The sequence below is a fragment of the Vipera berus genome (assembly GCF_964194415.1).
Source record: "Vipera berus genome assembly, chromosome: 2".
Taxonomy (NCBI): Eukaryota; Metazoa; Chordata; class Lepidosauria; order Squamata; family Viperidae; genus Vipera; species Vipera berus.
This window is the reverse complement of record NC_138203.1, coordinates 219,172,756-219,191,100: the sequence shown is the minus strand read 5'-3', so window position 1 is coordinate 219,191,100 and position 18,345 is coordinate 219,172,756. Positions and strand designations below refer to the sequence as shown.

The 18,345-nt window shown below is 44.4% G+C and overlaps 2 protein-coding genes across 3 annotated transcripts in view; one reads left to right on the top strand and one right to left on the bottom strand.

Annotated features, from left to right (window-relative positions):
- HYAL3 (hyaluronidase 3) overlaps nt 1–11,244 on the top strand; it is a 28,092-nt gene extending 16,848 nt beyond the window's left edge. The window contains exons 1-4 of one of the 2 annotated variants that reach the window (XM_081317394.1): nt 1,717–2,669; nt 9,810–9,953; nt 10,147–10,386; nt 11,155–11,244. In XM_081317394.1, coding sequence (XP_081173520.1) covers nt 2,648–2,669; nt 9,810–9,953; nt 10,147–10,386; nt 11,155–11,189 — 441 coding nt within the window. In that variant the 5' untranslated portion in view covers nt 1,717–2,647 and the 3' untranslated portion in view covers nt 11,190–11,244. Of the gene's footprint in view, nt 1–1,716; nt 2,670–9,809; nt 9,954–10,146; nt 10,387–11,154 lie in introns of those variants that run through there. The other variant, XM_081317393.1, reaches the window with a different exon arrangement.
- An 826-nt stretch (nt 11,245–12,070) lies between these two features.
- The window catches only part of IFRD2 (interferon related developmental regulator 2), a 29,905-nt gene continuing 23,630 nt past the window's right edge, over nt 12,071–18,345 (bottom strand). Inside the window, exon 12 of the mRNA XM_081317399.1 lies at nt 12,071–17,703. Coding sequence (XP_081173525.1) covers nt 17,623–17,703 — 81 coding nt within the window. The 3' untranslated portion in view covers nt 12,071–17,622. The remainder of the gene's footprint in view (nt 17,704–18,345) is intronic.

Sequence of the window (18,345 nt, the reverse complement as noted above, 5' to 3'; positions counted from 1 at the left end):
GGACCACTACGGTGGGAAGGTAACAGTGTTCCATGTGCCTTTGGCGTCTAGTCATGCCGGCCACATGACCACGGAGACGTCCTTGGATAAGCGCTGGCTCTTCGGTTTTGAAACAGAGATGAGCACCGGCCCCTAGAGTCGGAAATGACTAGCATGCATGTGCGGGGGAACCTTTACCTTTACCTTTTACTGAATACTAGGATAGCCTCTTGAGACGAGGGATGCACCACTGCCTCCTTCAGGACAGGTGGTGCTTCCCTCTCTTGCAAAGAGCATTAATCATTGCTTGGATGAAACCACATGCCACCCCCTTGGAGGCCTGGGTCAAAACGTAGGTGGCCGAGCGCACACTTCCTCAAGAAGTCCCCCAGAACCATACATCTGGGGAACTCCATTGCTAGCCCAGACATAGAATCAAAGAATGTGGGCAGGGATGCTGCAACTTTGCAGAGAATAAGGTAAATGAATAGTAATCCCCACTGATCCCTATGGACCAACCTCACCAAAAAAATAAAAAATAAAAATCTCATACTCGATGTCTGGGGCAGGGCCACTAATGTCCACCCACCAGAGACTCAGGGAAGACAATAGCTACACAACCACCCTTGGAATTCCAGTTGGCACCACACTCAAAATTCCAGTGGCATATTTCAAAGAGGGTAGCCCCCTCCCCCCACTCCACACCCAACTTAGTATGAATGATACAGGCTAGGCCATAAAATGAAGGTGTAATAGTATGTGGGAGACAGGAGAAGAACCACAGCCAGGGGAAATGGCCAGATAAGCAGTTTAGCCTTCAGAAGGAATGTGAGTGTGGCAAATATCTCAGAAGGGACCCTCCTTAGTTGCTTAGGCTGTAAAGGCAATGGGGGAGAAATGTACTTTCAGACTTGAAAGATCCTATTAATACTTTGCAATAAAGTAGAATCAGGTCATCTGGGTATGCTTCCTGTTTTGCAAGGCTGACACCATTGGGACTGAAAAAAGATAACACCACAGAACTACCTAGATCCCAGTATACGGCAACAGAGAAACTGGTGGAAATTCTTTTAAAAAAAGAAATAAGACTATGGAAGACCACAAGTTGAGACTAGTCTCCTACAAATGGTGTTCTCTCAGAGTCTAGAGGTGTGTGTGTGTGTGTGTGTGTGTGTGAAAAAGAGAAAATGTAAGAGAGAGAGATTTGGCTGGGGTAACTCAATACAACACAGTCGCCAAACTGATTCACTGGAACATCTGTAAAAATGATTATGGGTGAGTATTGAAAAATTGTTAGGGAACACAAATTTGGAAACAGTCAAAAATGAGAAGGCTAAAATATTGTGGGAATTACCAGATACAAAATGATAAAAGTTTTGGCTCATAACACAGCAGATTTAACTGTTGAAAAGAATAAAGCATGAATAATTGATGTAGCAATATCAGAGGATAGTAGAAGACAAAAAAATTGGAGAAGATCACAAAGTATCAAAGATCTGAAAATCAAAATTGAAAGATTGTGGCATAAACCGTTAGCGGTGGTCCGAGTGGCTATTGGCATGCCGAGTTCCATAGCAAAAAATCTTGAATGGCATTTTAAAAATATGCATTGAAAAAATTTCCATCTGTCAGTTGTAAAAGTGCACAATTCTTGGATCTGCACATATACTATGCCAATAGTATATGTGCCTTGGTGGAGCAGTGGGCTAATGCCTCGTTAAGTAACACCAGCTGCCTGCAATTAGTGCAGGTTCGCATCCCACCAGGCTCAAGGTTGACTCAGCCTTCCATCCTTCCGAGGTAGGTAAAATGAGGACCCAGATTGTTGGGGGCAATTAAGCTGACTTTGTAATAATGCCGCTTGGGGGTGTGTGTGAAAGCCCTAATAAGCAGGCATATACATAGAATGAAGGCTACTGCTAAGCTTGTAAGCTGCCCTGAGTCTTCGGAGAAGGGTGGGATATAAATGGAATTAATAAATAAATAAATAAATATATTAAGGCATTCCTGGAAATAACGATGTGTATTAAGGCTGACACAGGCTAAATACTGGCAGTTGTGATTTCTAAATCATCATCATCATCATCATCCCCTTGAAAGTGGACATGTTGCTATCACAAGTGAAAAATCTAACAAAGAAAATATCCTGAAATTTTGGAAAAACAAAAGCTGAATTGAGCTCACTGCTGAAAAGCACTCAGGAGTTTAGCAGAGACATTTAAATGCAATTTGGCATTGACAAATGTGCAACAATTGCTCTTAAGGTAGGAAAAAAATTGTTGAAGATGGTGGATTCGAAGTTGATAATGAAGAGTTGATAAAAGCAGTAACCCCAGAAGAAGCCACAATTAACACATCCACAATTCTATTTTTCTTCCTCTTCTTTTCTCCTTCTCCTTTCTATCTAATTTCCAATATTTGCTGTAGCCTTATATAGTTCATGGTCTCTCCACCCAGCGTCTCTTTTGTGGCTCTATCAATAGCTCCTCCTTGGGCTATCTTATTCCTATTTTAAGCCCAAGCAGCTGACCTGACAGGCAGAAGCCTATGTTTACTTCCCTATCTATTCCCAGAGGACCTGATAGGCCTCGCACTGCGGTTTCTGAAAACTTGCCCCCACTTTGAGCTACTTTCAGGACAGCCATAGAAAAAGAAGTTGGTCTATAGGATGTCCAGTGAAATTGGAGAAGGTATGGTCTGCGTGAGGTCTCCTTTGTAGAGCATATATATTTATCATGCCAAAGGGATGGCCTTTTTAGGTGGTGTGTGAAGCTATATAGCTTGAAGAGAAAGGCTCACTCACCTGTTGTCCTAGGAAGGGTGAAAAAAATGTTCTGGGGAGTAGCTTTTAATATTTTTCCTCAGTCAAAGTATAATGGTCAAACATCTTGTGTTGATTGTTAGTAGCCCAGAAACCTATGTATGCAGATAAATATGGGAAGGAAAGAGATCTTGGGCTAATTTATAGAATTTTGTTCAGATGAATGTGTAACGGTTTACTGTGCTAATAGATAGTTACCGTATTATATTGCATGGGCAGTTATTTCTTAAATATTTGTTTAAAGTTCCTGCAACTTGGTTATAGATATTGCATTGTTATAAATTTCTATGGAATAGCGTTGGGTGACTGAGAATCCTTATTTCCTTTTTTTGATATGTTGATATGTGTTATGTTTTATGCTACGGTATGTTATGTTACGTTACATTATGTTGTTCTGTTTGATTATAGATCCTGTGTTATTGCAAATTTCTATAGAATAGTAGCAGGCAACTGAAAATCCTGATACTTTTCTTTGTGGCTCTCCAGAGATCCTTTCAGTTGTTATTGCCAACAGTCATTGCTAGCATTGTCCCCTTCTGAAATAGAAGATACATAGATAGTTGCGTAAGTCCTAAAAAAAAAAAGCTTAGCGTGGTTTTTTTTAAAAGAATACCCTTTCCCTCAAAAAATCAGGACAATCATGAGAAAGTCTCAGGCTAACGCTTCTTACATTATTTTCCCTTCCCATTAGAGCTTTTACCTACCATGCAAAAAGTTACAAGGTGAAATGATGCTGACCATTATTTTGGGTAGAGGACAGGAACCTCTTGTATAAATTTAAGAAGAGGTTCCTGGTTTGTTTTTTATCGAAATATTTTATAGGGTTAGGGAGGGGGGAGGGTTTACGGTTTTGGTTGGATTCTGGGGGGTGTCCACCATCCGCAGGTCAGGCCAGGCCTGGAATAGATCACGGTCGGACGGGGCTTGGGCGGGTTGCCTCCGGGGCCCCGGAGCGGGGTGTGGGACTACCTATTCCCACGACGTTAGGGAATGGCAGCAGGTGTTCGAACAGAGGGCCGTATCAACATTCGGGAGTGCGTCCCCGCTGTCTCCAAGCGGTGATGCGCTCCGACCCTCTGGTTTCGTCCCGTGGTCCCGGGAACGGGGATGTGCAGCCACCTGAGCTCAGGCTGGTGTATTTTAATGGCAGGTCCGTAGTCAATAAGGCTCCTCTCATCCGTGATTTGGTTGAGGAGGAGCGTGCGGACCTGGCTTGCATTACGGAGACCTGGTTGGGCCCAGAGGGAGGTGTCCCTCTGGTTGACATTTGCCCTCTGGGTTTCCGGGTGCTTCACCGGCCTCGGGCTCAGGGTAGGGGCGGGGGTGTGGTGGTAGTTGTGAGGGAGACCTTATGTCCGCGGGAGGCCACCGTTGTCCAAATAGCCGGGTGTGAGTCTCTCCTCATGAGATGTGGCCCTAATGCTCAGTTGGGCTTGCTGCTGGTGTACCTTTTGCCTAGTCGCATAGCAGCAGCCCTGCCTGAGCTTCTCGACATCCTCTCGGGGCTGGTGATTGAGTTCCCCAGATTTATAATTTTGGGTGACTTTAATCTACCATCCCTGGGGGGATCATCTGAGTTAGCTCGGGAGTTCATGGCTTCTATGGCGGCCATGGACCTGACGCAAGTAATTCAGGACCCGACTCATGGGGGGGTCACACGCTCGATTTGATTTTTCTATCTGGCCGGTGGTTAGATGATCTGGGTGGGGGTTCTCCAACTGTTACGCCCCTGTCATGGACCGATCATCTCCTGCGGCTGCTCTTCCATTTTGCCAATCCCCGTCGTGGGGTTGTTGAACCAACTAGATGGTTCCATCCCAGGCGCTTAATGGACCCTGAGCGGTTCCAGGCGGCGCTTGGGTCCCCACCTGCCGCCCTAGTTCACAGCTTGGCTGAGGCCTTAGTGGAGGCCTGGGAAAAGGCTGCCACGGAGGCACTCGACCAAGTTGTACCCATGCGGCCCCTGACCCGGTGCAGATCCCAGTAGGCTCCGTGGTTTTCCGTGGAGCTCCGGGAAATGAAGCGTTGGAGATGGGGCCTAGAGAGCTGTTGGAGGTCCAGCCAGTCTGAATCTGACCAATTGCGATTAAGATCCTTCACGAGGTTTTATCTCGTGGCGATGAGGATGGCGAGGTCTAACTACTTTGCCACCCTCATCGCGTCCGCAGAGAATCGCCCAGCCGCCCTGTTCAGGGTGACTCGCTCCCTCCTGAATCGGGAGGTGAGGGAGGAGCCCTTGCAGGGTCATGCCGAGGAGTTTAGCCAGCATCTGTCGGACAAAATCACTCGGATCCGGACCGGTTTGGACTCCGACTGGGCAGAGTCTGACGGTGAGAACATGGGTGGTCTTGTCGATGTCATCTGGGAGGAGTTTGATCTTGTGACTCCAGAAGAGGTGGACAGGATTATGGGGAGGCTGAGCTCCACCACGTGTTTATTGGACCTGTGCCCCTCCTGGCTGGTATATTCGGCTCGGGAGGGGACACGAGGCTGGCTCCAGGCAGTGATAACTGCTTCTTTGAGCGAGGGTAGTTTTCCCGCCGCCTTGAAGGAGGCGGTGGTGAGACCCCTCCTCAAGAAGCCTGCCCTGGACCCAGCTGTGTTAAACAACTATCGTCCGGTCTCCAACCTTCAACCTTCGCTTTCTTGCGAAGGTTGTCGAGAGTGTGGTGGCGCAGCAGCTTCCTTTGTTCCTGGAGGAAGCTGATTATCTAGACCCGTACCAATCGGGCTTAAGGCCCGGGTACAGCACGGAGACGGCATTGGTCGCTCTGGTGAATGATCTCTGGCGGGCTCGGGACAGGGGTTGCTCCTCTGTCCTAGTCCTGTTAGACCTCTCAGCGGCTTTTGATACCATCGACCATGGTATCTTACTGCGGTGTCTTCGGGGATTGGGAGTGGGAGGCACCGTCTTACGGTGGTTCTCCTCCTACCTCCTGGGACGTTCGCAGTCGGTGTTGGCAGGAGGGCAGAGGTCGGCCTCGAGGCCTCCCATTTGTGGAGTCCCTCAGGGGTCGGTCCTCTCGCCTCTCCTGTTCAACATCTATATGAAGCCGCTGGGTGAGATCATTCGTGGTTTTGGGGTTGGGTATCATCAATATGCGGGTGATACCCAGCTTTTTATTTCTACCCCAAACCACCCCAGTGATGCCCTCGATGTGATGTCCCGATGCCTGGAGGCGGTTCGGGTCTGGATGGGGAGGAACAGGCTTCGGCTCAACCCTGACAAGACTGAGTGGCTGTGTGTGCCGGCGTCTCGGGAAATTCAGATTGTTCCACCGTTAACTATGGGGGGTGAGATATTACCCCCCGTAGATAGGGCTCGCAACTTGGGTGTCCTCCTAGACTCACAGCTCTCTTTGGAAGATCATATAGGAGCTGTGACTAGGGGGGCCTTCGCCCAGGTTCGCCTGGTGCGCCAGTTGCGGCCCTATCTGGACCGGGATGTCTTGCGCACAGTCACTCATGCACTCGTGACCTCCCGTTTGGACTACTGCAACGCTCTCTACATGGGGCTGCCCTTGAAGACTACTCGGAGGCTCCAACTGGTGCAGAATGTGGCAGTGCGAGTTGTGGTGGGGGTGTCCCGATACTCCCATGTAACACCTCTACTCCGCGAGCTGCATTGGCTTCCGGTTGTCCTCTGGGTAAGATTCAAGGTGCTGGTTACGACCTATAAAGCCCTAAATGGCATGGGTCCGGGTTACTTACGGGAGCACCTGCGGCCGGCATCAACTTCCCTTCATCCAGTGCGCTCCCACAGAGAGGGCCTCCTTAGGGTGCCGTCGGTCAAAGAGTGTTGACTGGCGGCCCCCAGGGGGAGGGCGTTCTCTGTGGGCGCGCCAGACCTGTGGAACCGTTTACCGGTGGAGCTCCGGATGGCTCCCGACCTTCGCTCCTTCCGACGTGACCTAAAAACATATTTATTTGAACAAGCCAGCCTGGTCTGATGGGTTTAGGGGTATTTTAATGTTACTGTATTAATGTATTGAATTGGGCTGTAATATTTAATATTTTTTTAATTTTTGTATGTTGTATTTTATTGTATTGCCCTGTACACCGCCCTGAGTCCTTCGGGAGAAGGGCGGTATAGAAATTAAATTATTATTGTTATTGTTATTGTTATTGTTATTGTTATTGTTATTGTTATTGTTATTGTTATTGTTATTGTTATTGTTATTGTTATTATTATTATTATTATTTAGGATGCAGGACCATTTCCAGACCCAGGGCTATATGCAGCCTCCCACTCATCTATCTAGGACAGGGGTGGGCAACCTTGGCTCTTTTATGACTCGAGGACTTCAACTTCGTGCTGGCTCAGGAATTCTGGGAGTTGAAGTCCACGAGTCATAAAAGAGCCAAGGTTGCCCACCCCTGATCTAGGATAACTGAAGATGACAGTTTCTCTTGATTCTGATACTCTGTGCCCTAAATAGACATGTCACCATCAAAATAAATACATAAATAAATCACATAAAAATTCACAGGCCACCTGTGATTCTCCCCACTTTTTGTGCCACTATTTGTGCCACTATTTGTGCCACTAAGAGCCTTGGTGGAGCAGTGGGCTAATGCCTCGTTAAGTAACACCAGCTGCCTGCAATTAGTGCAGGTTCGCATCCCACCAGGCTCAAGGTTGACTCAGCCTTCCATCCTTCCAAGGTAGGTAAAATGAGGACCCAGATTGTTGGGGGCAATTAAGCTGACTTTGTAATAATGCCGCTTGGGGTGTGTGTGAAAGCCCTAATAAGCAGGCATATACATAGAATGAAGGCTACTGCTAAGCTTGTAAGCCGCCCTGAGTCTTCGGAGAAGGGCGGGATATAAATGGAATTAAAAAATAAAAAAAATATTTAATTCAATTTGTGCCTCAAGTGAATATTTTTATTATTCATAGGAACATAAAATATGTCATGCTGGATTAGACTGAAGTCCTCTCTAGTCTAGCAGCCCATTTCCTACAGGAGCTACCTAAATGCCAGAAGGAATCCAACAATCCAATCCAACATATATTCTTAAACATTGCCAGTACATTTATATCATAAGCAAAACAACTGTTAAAAAATGTGATGAAGTTACTCAACAGTCTTGTTTCTTTTTGCCAAATGTCATATATCACCATTCCAATGCTGCAAACCAAGTAACATTATTTCATCAATCTTTATGATAATTTTTGGTTATCTTCTCAAACATCTAAGAAAATTAATACAACCTTTATGACTGGTACTCATTTATAGCCTTATCTGACATTAGCCTGTGAGACTAATCCTTGTTTAAAGGCATACAAGATGATGAAAATGACCACAAGCTGATGAAGTGAATTTCATAGGATTGTGCACTACAGAAAGAAGCATTTTCTCAATATATTCAAGCTTTATGAACTATTCCACTTCACAAAACTGTAACAGTTCTACAACTGTTCTTTTTCTCTGATCATTAATTTTGTGTGTTTTTAAGACATTTTGTTATTATAGTGAGAGCATTTCCTGCTCTCTTTTAAATCGTTCTTCATAATTACCTGTTTACTTAGCACTTATTGTACGTAGTTTGTCCCTTTTGGCTGCATATACTGGGCAAACATTCCTTATTGTCACTGTCCTAAGGTAATACAGTCCTGTAATTCTTTTTCACCATTTAAGAATTTTAAAAATTGTAAAACTCATTTTCTGTTCTCCTTTGTAAATTCCAACTGAAGGTGCTCATACCTTGCCAAGTTAACTTTGTGTAGAGCTGTGATAATATTCAAGGGGTGCTTTCACAAAAGATGTTTCTTTGTGACACGGCAGCAGGAAGCATCATGTTTCCACCCATCCTTTAGGCCCCAGAGATAGGAAGGTACCTTCGCCTTCTAGGTTGTTCTTTAAGGTGCAATTATGCTGTCAGTGTGTCCATTGTGCTCTTGAAAAACATGACCCCAAATTGGGAACCAAGATCTAGCTGCCAGGAAACTGTCCCGCTCAGGGATCAGTTGCCAGCTTGGCAGCGATTTGTTCTATTAACTGTCTCCCTGGCAGAGGTTCAGCAGGCAGAGCTTTCATTCAGACACCCTCACACCCCCTCCTGAAATTTATTGTTGTGACAACAATCACAACTTGATGTGTCGAAGTGCAAGGATTGTGCTAAGGAGAGAAAAACAGTTGTTCAGCTGAAAGCATCCAGTTGCATCTCTGTCAACAGTTTTGCAGTCTGACAGCCTTTCCCCAAATTACTCCATGGAGGAAAAGGGGGGACACTGTCATCACTGGCTGTCACTGCCAACAATAATGTGGTAATGAAAAGACAGAGGATTTAAGTCACTGTCTAGCTGGCTGCCTGCCTTCAGAGCTAAATCCACTGCAGTCTTCACCCTGCCCTATTGCACAGAGAGTTTGTTCCAATAAAATTGTATTCATCTTTTGCTCCATAGGGTAACATGAGGGACAAATACTATTTTGATGATTCTGATAACAGGAACCAGATTGTTGTTCTTTTCCTGGTGTGAAAGGAGACCTTACAGTACATGGGGTACAGTACAGAAAGGATATAGATTATGATAGGTGTTAGCATCAATAAAAGGGGCTAGGACTGAAGTGCTTTTAAGAAGGCAGAATTTAGGGCCATTGGCCAGTAAGGTCGTTCCACACAGAAGCACAGAGTTTCAGTTTAAATAAAATTGTATTACTGCATTTGCTTTATGATGTTGCATGCTGGCTGGCATATGCTGCCAGTTGTCTCCGTAATACTCTATTCCCAGGAAAGTTTATTTCTTTTTATCTAAAGGCGAAATAATTTTAGAAACATTAGCAATAATGGAACAAACAGATGAATTTGGTGTTTTTCGCACCTCTCAGTTGGTTAGAAGCTTGCAGGAAGCAAGTAGGAAAATAAAAAAAAGGATAAGGGCAGCAACCTTCTTTGGGCCCAGGGTAGAAAAATATCCATCAGACTTCAGAGCACAAGGAGACTGAATTTGAAGCCGGTTCTGGGAGTCTGGTTGCCAAACGCCTCCTTTTCTTTTTCCGCGCAGATACCCTGGTGAAGGAGTCTGCTTCCTCTGACAGGGAGCTCCTTGACCACAGTGAGATGGAAGACATCAACCTGCACACAGTGGAATCTATTAGTGATCTGCACTATGCCTCCATCAGAAATGAGGACACCAAGGTTTCTGACGGTATCTAAGGACATGCATGAATGTTTTCAAGAAGATTTGATGTTATTCTTTGCCCTTCATGGTTTGAACTGTTTCTGGCAAGCTTGTTTTGACTGAAGCAGATGGTCCAAGAGCCCTGGGATAGTCCCAGGACTTAAAAATCTATTACGGCTTCTTCCATTTCTGTTCATTTTTCTTTCCCCTTCTTCTGCAGGGAACAGCCTGTCACTGGCCACTACTCCAGGGCCTCCGCATACGGCTTCCTTCAAGCGTTTCTCTTTCCCAAATGAAGATAACTCAGCCTTTTCCCCAGCCCAGAATTTCCACCTTCTCCCTGCTTCCACCTGCTGCCCTTGCTTCAGACCTGCTTGTTGCCCCACTGCCTTCTTTGCCCTCCTTGGAGTGCTTGTTGTGACGAGTCTTGGCTTAGCAACACTGGCTGTGTACCTGAGTGGTAAGTTTGGAGTTTCGTGGGCTACACGTATCTAAGGAGACAATGAAAAGTTCAAGATACTACCTAACTTGTATTCGCCATTAGGGAAGAAAGCATTTTCGTTGAGTATTCCCTCTTGAAGTTTGACGAAGCTGAAGTTTTGATGGGAATTCATTATATGCCACAAAGGTTCTTCTGGATAAGTTAGAGAAAAACATAGGTTTTTAAATGCCCACTACTTCTAATCACTTTGCTTCTCGTTTAACTCTTTTTCCAAAATGTAGCTGCTGCCGTAACACTTATTCTTTCATATTCAATACATGAAAGCTGTATTTTAGCTTACGATGTTGTGGAATGATTTGATACTTATATAGTTATACTTTGGCTTGCCCATTACATAAATCACATGAAATACTCTTCCCAGTGTGAACACAAAATGGAGGCTCCTGCTGAATTTTAGCCAGGTGCCTCCTTTGCAAATGTAATAGGGTTGCAAGCTTTTGTAAGCCCCCTTCTACCACAAGGAAAGAAAGAAATCAAAACATAAAAAACCAGAGGTTCTGGGTTCTCTTAGCAGGGTCAGCCCTCAGGATTACACCAATTTAGGAAGGCTTTAGAATGCCAGCTTAAATAAGAATATATTTCTATAACACTTAAAGCAGTTTGCCAGCTTGCTTTTAATAATAATTGTCTAAACTGCAAAACCAGGTTCACATGACACAATAAACCCTAAGGTGATTTGTTTAGATCAGGGCTTTTCAACTTTTTCACCCATTGTACCACATTTAGGATATGGCAACTTCCGAGTACCACCAGTTGCCTAGCAAGGTGTCAAAAACTTGATGACCGAAAAAAAAGGAAAAAAGTGATGAAGTACAGGTAACCCTCAACTTACAACAGTTCGCCTAGTGACTGTTTGAAGTTACAATGGCACTGAAAAAAGTGCCCCCCAAGCCACAGCTAAGCAAGACACCTGCCTGCCTGCCCGGCAGCACTCTTCCTCCTGTCTGAGGTTTTCATTGTTGTGAGCATTTCTGTTGAGGATTGGCAGCGGGGGTGGGGTGGGGTGGGGTGTTTGGTTTTTATTCCCCCCCCTCTCTGCTGGGTGGTTGCAGCAGGTTTTGGTCACTTCACATGACTCTGGGACACTGTGACCGTCATAAATATGAATCAGTTGCCAAGCATCTGAATGTAAATCACAAGACCCTGGAGATGCTACAACATTCCAGCTGATCAGCGCTTCTTCTAGGCTCAGCAGAAGCGCCGGGATCAGCGCCGAGCTCCAGCTGGAGCCTGGCGCTGATCCTGGTGCTTCCGCTGAGCCGACAGCCCTGCAGCTCCAGCCGTCTCTCGCTCAGGCTTGTGTGGTGCTACCACCGGTTCAGCTCATTCCCCTCCCCCGCTACCACTTTTCTAGGATGGTTGCGTACCACTTGCTAAGTGCTAATGTACCACAGGTGGTACCCATACCACCGGTTGAAAAGCCCTGATTTAGATCTTGTGGTGCTCCCTGGTGGGGTCCTTTTGGGTTATTTTGAATGAAAATATCATCCTAGGGACCAATTACTTCTACTACTACCACCAAACCCTTTTCTGATTTGGAAATTTTTCCAAATTTTTCTCGTCTCTTTCTCCAGATATGCGGTTACACAATTTGTGGGATGTGGGGAAGGTACAGAACAGCAGTCACTTTTTAAAATAACAATTGAACAAAGAATTAAATTAACTTTTATTTAATTTTAAAAGAATGGTAAACAGGTCCCTTTAAATTACAGTTCAGGTTTAGTTCTTACAGCAAGGTTACAAAATAAATATAGTCTTCTAATCCTTTCCTTGCAATAAATATCCATTCCTAACCATGTTGCTTTGACAGAGGATTTCCCTGTGATCGGAATCCGAGCATCCCTCAGACCTGTCCTTCTACCTACGCTTCTCAAATCTTCCTTTGCCCTCCCTGAATATAACTGGGGAGGGAGTGTTACTATTTTTTTTTTGCACGAGTTCTAATAATCAGTCACAAGTTTACCTTAGCATGTTAATATAGCCAATGTGGTGTCCAAACCATAGTTCAAAGCTCTCCTTTGCCAATCCAAGCTCTTGCAAATGGGATAGGGATCTAAATGTAAAGATTGAGAAGTCTGGATATATCAGGGTGACCTGCGTTCATATTAAAATGGTGCAGAAAGGGAAGCTCTATAAACATCCCATGTTAGTCATGTGGTTTCTCTTTCTTTTTACAGTCTTACATCGGGAGTCACTTCGTAATCTTGCCCAGTGGCTGGAGTCCCAAGAGGAGACCATCCGGCAAATGAGAGCTGTGAGCTTACAGCTTTGGAGACAGCTAAATGCCAGTGAGGTTGAGGTCCAGACTTGACCTGAGCCAGAGAATCCCATCCTCTCTTTTGGAGAGGCTCAGCTCCAGAGCTGTGGAAGAGTGGAAGCCAACTCATTGCCTCGCCAGTTCTAAGGAAGTGGAGCACAATGGCTTGGTTGCTTTGATCTCTAAACCCAAAAGGGAGTCCTAGAGAAGCACTGAAGGGTCTTCCAACTGCTGCAATCTTTAGGACAAATATAGGGCCACTTGAGATTGTCCAGGGAGGAAACTGTGAGGCAGATACCTGACCCAGAATCCCATTAAGCAGGCTTCCAGCAGCATCACACATGCTTTGTTTCCCATTGACTAGTATTTTAAGAGCTACTGCGAGCACCTTTTTCAAAATGCACTGCTCAATTTGATATGTATTTTTTAAAAAAAATGTTGCACATGGGAGTGTGTTTCAAGAATTATAATAAAAATACCCTAAGCTTCTTTTTCAGGTTTTGCTGAAAAGCAGGTTCCATCTATAGAAAAGACATCATCAGTATGTAAAGAACAAGATTTGCGATATAGGATCCAGTTATTATCCTGGGCTAATAAAAAGAAAAAAAAAGCATTTGCTACCGGTCTTGAAAACCTTCTTCAGAAAATTTCCTGTTCTTTGTTTAGTGTAATAGAAATTAGACACGCAAGCAAAGCTATTCCCTAATTTACGCCTGGTTCTCCACAAGTAAAAAACTGATGGATAGGAATAATCCTGTAGTCCAAACCAAGAGAATGAATGTGTAGATTATAAATTTCCTGGTACCGGACTTAAAACCATTTTTTAAGATAGGAGAATGCCCAATGGAAAAACGCCTGCAGTCACGCTTTCGTCAAAGAATGCTAACATTTCTTTGGAAGCAGAGAAGATAGTGAGTGGCAAGCTATTCCTTTTCTGAAATTACTCTTAGGTTGATCCACACAGCAATATCTTCACTTTCCTGCTGTCCTTGAAACTGAAAGAAGGGATGGCAATGCAAAAATCACCCACCCACCCCCGCCACTGCGTACCTTCAGCAATGTTGTGGATTCCAGGACAGTGGTTGGAAGATTCCTTTTTTCCCCCTCCCCCAATTGCTCACCCGAGCATGCCAACCATGTAATTGGATACTAGACGTGGGAGGACCAGAGAAGCTGATGGAGTAATACTACATATCCTAAGAGCAATTTTTTCTGCGTGTTCCTGAAGCATGAAAGCATGCAGGCAACAGTAACATTGACCAGGCTGGCTAGTGATGAAATGTAGATAGAATTCTTTCACCAGCCAAACTGCAACCACTCTGTGGGTAGGGCTGACCTCTTTCACAATCTCTTTTCTTCACGCTGTCACACACCTACCCAAGCTGCCAGTAGTGGCATTAATGAGGAGGGACCCCAATTGCTGCGGGCTTCCATCTGATGGCTGCTGGTGGGGATGGCTTCTCAGCCAAACTCTCCGTGGCTACAGCACCCGTGGTATTGTGCTTTTTTCAACCTGTACCTCTTAAGAGAGAATGTAAAGGTGCGAAGAGCTGGAAGTGGCAGTGGAGGCAAAGCCGTGAGAGAGGGACAGAGGGCTCATCAGAAATGCTGCTTGTTGCTCTCACAGACAGTACCATACTTTAACAGGTAGAGCCCCTACGGTGTACCTTTGTCTTCTGCTGCAGGACCCAAAAGAAAAATAAGCCTTCCAGGCATTCTTCCCCACTGGGCAAAAGGTTGTGCTTTCTGCTTGCCAGTAAGTGTTCCCATTGGTAAGCAGTTTTTTGTTGATTTGTTCAATATTCTTCTGCTCAAATTAAGAAAAAAAAATCACAAAAGAGATGTCCAGTCTCTGGAGTCAGATTAGAAAAGGTCACAGAGACACAAGGCCCAGCAGTTACACAAGCAGTCTTGCAATGGGTCAATCAGTGACCATTGGATCTCCAACTTGCTGACTCTTCTCCCATGTGACCTAGAATGGCAGATTTCCAACCTTTGTTGACTTCCCTCCCCCATGACTTAGAATGGCTCCATGGCAGATCTCCTTGGAAAATATCCCCTTCCTTTGGGAACACCTTGGACTGACTTCAAACTGCTTCAGTGGTAGTCTGGTAAGAAGATGGAGACTCCACAATGGAGTCATGTGCTCAGCAAATGGCAATTTAGGCGACTTCGAGTTAGGATAAAGAGATTGTGTGGAAGTTCTGTTTCTGTAACCACCATTCAAAATGCACTGTGACATAAGAATAGGCAGACAACTGGTTAGAACGAGTGAGCAAATGCAAAGCCAGCAAGCAAATGCATTTGAAAGTGGATAGTCTCTTATTCTTGTTGAATATGAACCTCCAGCTGTAAAAGCCATTGTGAATGAGGTCCAGTTAAGGAGGGTATTTGCTAACACTTGGCAGAACCTGAAAGGCTACATCTTTGGATGGGATGCCATCAGGAAATCCCAGGGCTGTACATGGGACAGGAAAAAAGCAAGCCACGGGAGGCTATCATAAAGCGCTTGCCTGTTGCTGGAAAAATTCCATGGGGATAATTATGAAATCATCAAGAGCTGGCCTTGGCTCAGGGGAGGCTTTGCTTTAAGTGTTTTTTTCTTTGAGCCTATCCAGGACTAAACTGTTATTTTTGCTTCAAAATCAATCTCTCTCTCTTTCTCTCAGCCCAAACCACCTCACAGGGTCGTTGCTGTGAGGAAAATCAGAAGAAGGAGTATTAAGTATGTTTGCTGCCTTGAGTTACTTATAAAGTAATAAGGGATGAAAATTATCTAATAAATAAAAAAATAAAAGTTGATATTTATCAAGGATACATTGAGAATAAACAGGCATTTTTCTGACTGCCATCTTCCTGAAAAATACAATTTATTCCTACAGCTAATTGCTCCTCATAGTCTCAAGTCCAGCAGATCAACACAGTTTTCTCTTCCGAGAAAAACAGGCAAGGGAATCAGTATTTTAGACAAAAATCCAAATAGATTTTCTGAAAAAAGCTTTTTAACTTTGTTTTCTTAAATAAGCGCTACGTTTGTCTTCCTTTCAATCAAGTTTTCTGAGAAGCATGGAGGTTTAGCAGACTGTATATATATGCATGCTCTGTGCAAACTCAGTGCTTCCTAAAATATATGTTTGTCTCTAATTCAAATTGTGCAGTGCTTTAAAAAAAAAAGATGCATCTTAGTGCGACTCTACTAAGTCAGCTTCGCCTTAGACACAATGATTTCAACCGGGATAGGCTACCAAACTGGAAATGATCTAGGATAAAGAACTGGGTGCCTGGGGATTTAAAGTGTGCCTCAGACATCCCCTTCAGCACTCATAAAATTTCCTGTTCCATTTTATGTTGTTTAAAAGCATATTTTAAAAATTAAATAGAACGTGGGATGCCGTTGAACAAAGTTCTAGCACCATATTTATTTATAGGAAAACTTGTGAACTACACAATGACCCACTGGGGTGTCAGAGAAAATAGGTTGGGGAGGACAGAAGGTTCACTTTTGAGGAAATAAGTTTGGGTGACTGATCATGTTAAACAATGCAGCCATTTTGTAAACAATGTCCTAGGGCACGGGTGTCAAACTCGCCGCGGCACGTGAGGTGCTGCGATGTATCATGACTTTTTTTGCATTGCCAGAGCTGTGGTGGGTCCGGCCTCCATATGATGCAAGTGGCCTGCGAGCTGGCAGTTTGACACCCCTGTCCTAGGGTCACCGTTTTTCTCAGTATATACTTCAGACACTCAAAATTACAAATGTGCCCCTGACTCAGAAAGGTTGCCTAGCCTCATATTTGAACATTGTGTTCAATGGCAAAAATCAAAGTGACAAGTTAGCCAAAAACGAAATAGTCACAAGGTGAAGCACCACTGCCACAGCATTATGGATTGCTTCCCACTCCCACTCCAAAATGAACAATAAAGACAAAACTAAATCAATTGTGGTGTCAAAGGCCTGCTGCTTTTTTTTACCAGACCACAAACCAGAGAACTTCCTCATAATAGGGTCAATTCTTCGGTGTGGAGAAAAGAGGAATGCTCAACCCTACCAAAAAACCCAAAGACAAGGAAAGGACTGTTTTCAGCCTGAGGCCCAGCTTTGTTTGACTTCTCCTTTTGTCATCCAAATAGAGCAGTTTCCCATTAAAAATAAATAAATAAGTGAGGAACAAAGCTGACTCCCAAAGAGCAGGAAGAAAATGACAAGTGGTGATAAATAGGATATAAGAATTTGGCCAACAATGTTAACCAAAGGTGTCAATAGAGAAGAGGTGTAACTTCTTCATGTGCTATCAAGCCTAACTTTTAATCATCCACACTGATCTCTAAAGTACATTTCATCCTTCTCACAGCAAAATACCTTCAACACCAGAGGGGAAAATCCCAAGGCACCCAACCTCAAACCAGTCCTTTTCAGCCTCCATTTTGGACACTGCTGTTGATAACCTTATCCCAAAACCACCTTCTGCACCAAAGTCCTCACTGGGAAAATTCACAACTGCAGGAGGCAAAGGGAGAAGATTCAGTCTTTGATTAATACATTCAGTAATGGAGATAGGGGGAAAGGGGTTAAAAAATTACTGGCTTAAAAAAAGCAGCAGGGGTGAGAGAAGAATCTCCCTACCACCTAACCTCGCTTAAATTTTTGGTTAAAAAAATAAAATGGCGCCTGCCCATTGTCATCCCACCATAATTCAAACATCCAAGACATTTAAATATTATTCTGTACATATATAAAAGCCCCCAAAGAAAGTGTGTTTGTGTGTGTGGGGGCTGTTGAGGGGAACAGGGCCCAAGCCCAATTTTTCAATGGGTTGAGGCCATGTGGGGGCTTCTGCCTCAGGATCTCTCCACACTTGCAAAGTTCACAGTGGTCCAGGTCTGTCGTAGTTCATTGGCTTCTAAGGAAGGCAGGAAGAGGAGAAGGAAACAAGCCCTCAGAGGACGTCAGCTCGCTTATCTCGAACACGGCTCCTTGCTTTCGTTCGGGCTTTGAAGGCAGCAGAATTATACAGGTGCTGGGGCAGCCAGAGGGAGAAGAGACATAGGTCACAACGAGCTCAGAAAACTGCCAATTACAAATCATGGTCTAAGTCTACCAGGCCCAAAATAATTTCTCTTGTTGTAGTGACACTGAACTCCTTTACATCTTGCAGGATATCCCCCATTATTAACGTAATTCTGAACCAGAGAAAGAACAGGAAGTTCTGTAACAGTAAGGACAGAGTAACCCTGCTGGAACAGCACAAAAACATTTAGATCAAACAATTTCATTTATTTCTTCAACGGGTTACATGATGCCTAGTGATGGTGGTGGGGGCTTACAAACAAATTAAAAACCATCATAAAAAAGGCATATCAAGACACTCAAAACTAGTTGGCCGCTGAGGACACCAATCAAAATACTACTATGTGCCCTAAAGACAAACTCTGCCCTAAAGCCCAAGGGAACAGTCAGAATTGCCAAATCTTACAAAAGGGCAAGAGGACTGAATGATCCAAATGCTGGGGTGAAGCAATTCCAGAGGACTAGAAGCTTCTGGAACGTTCAGAAACAAGGCACAAAGGCAACAGTTCCTTCTCCATTTTACTCCTAGTGCCTGGTTTTTAAATATAGCCTGTGCATTGCTTGAAATGAGAAGTCTTTATTTTACACTACC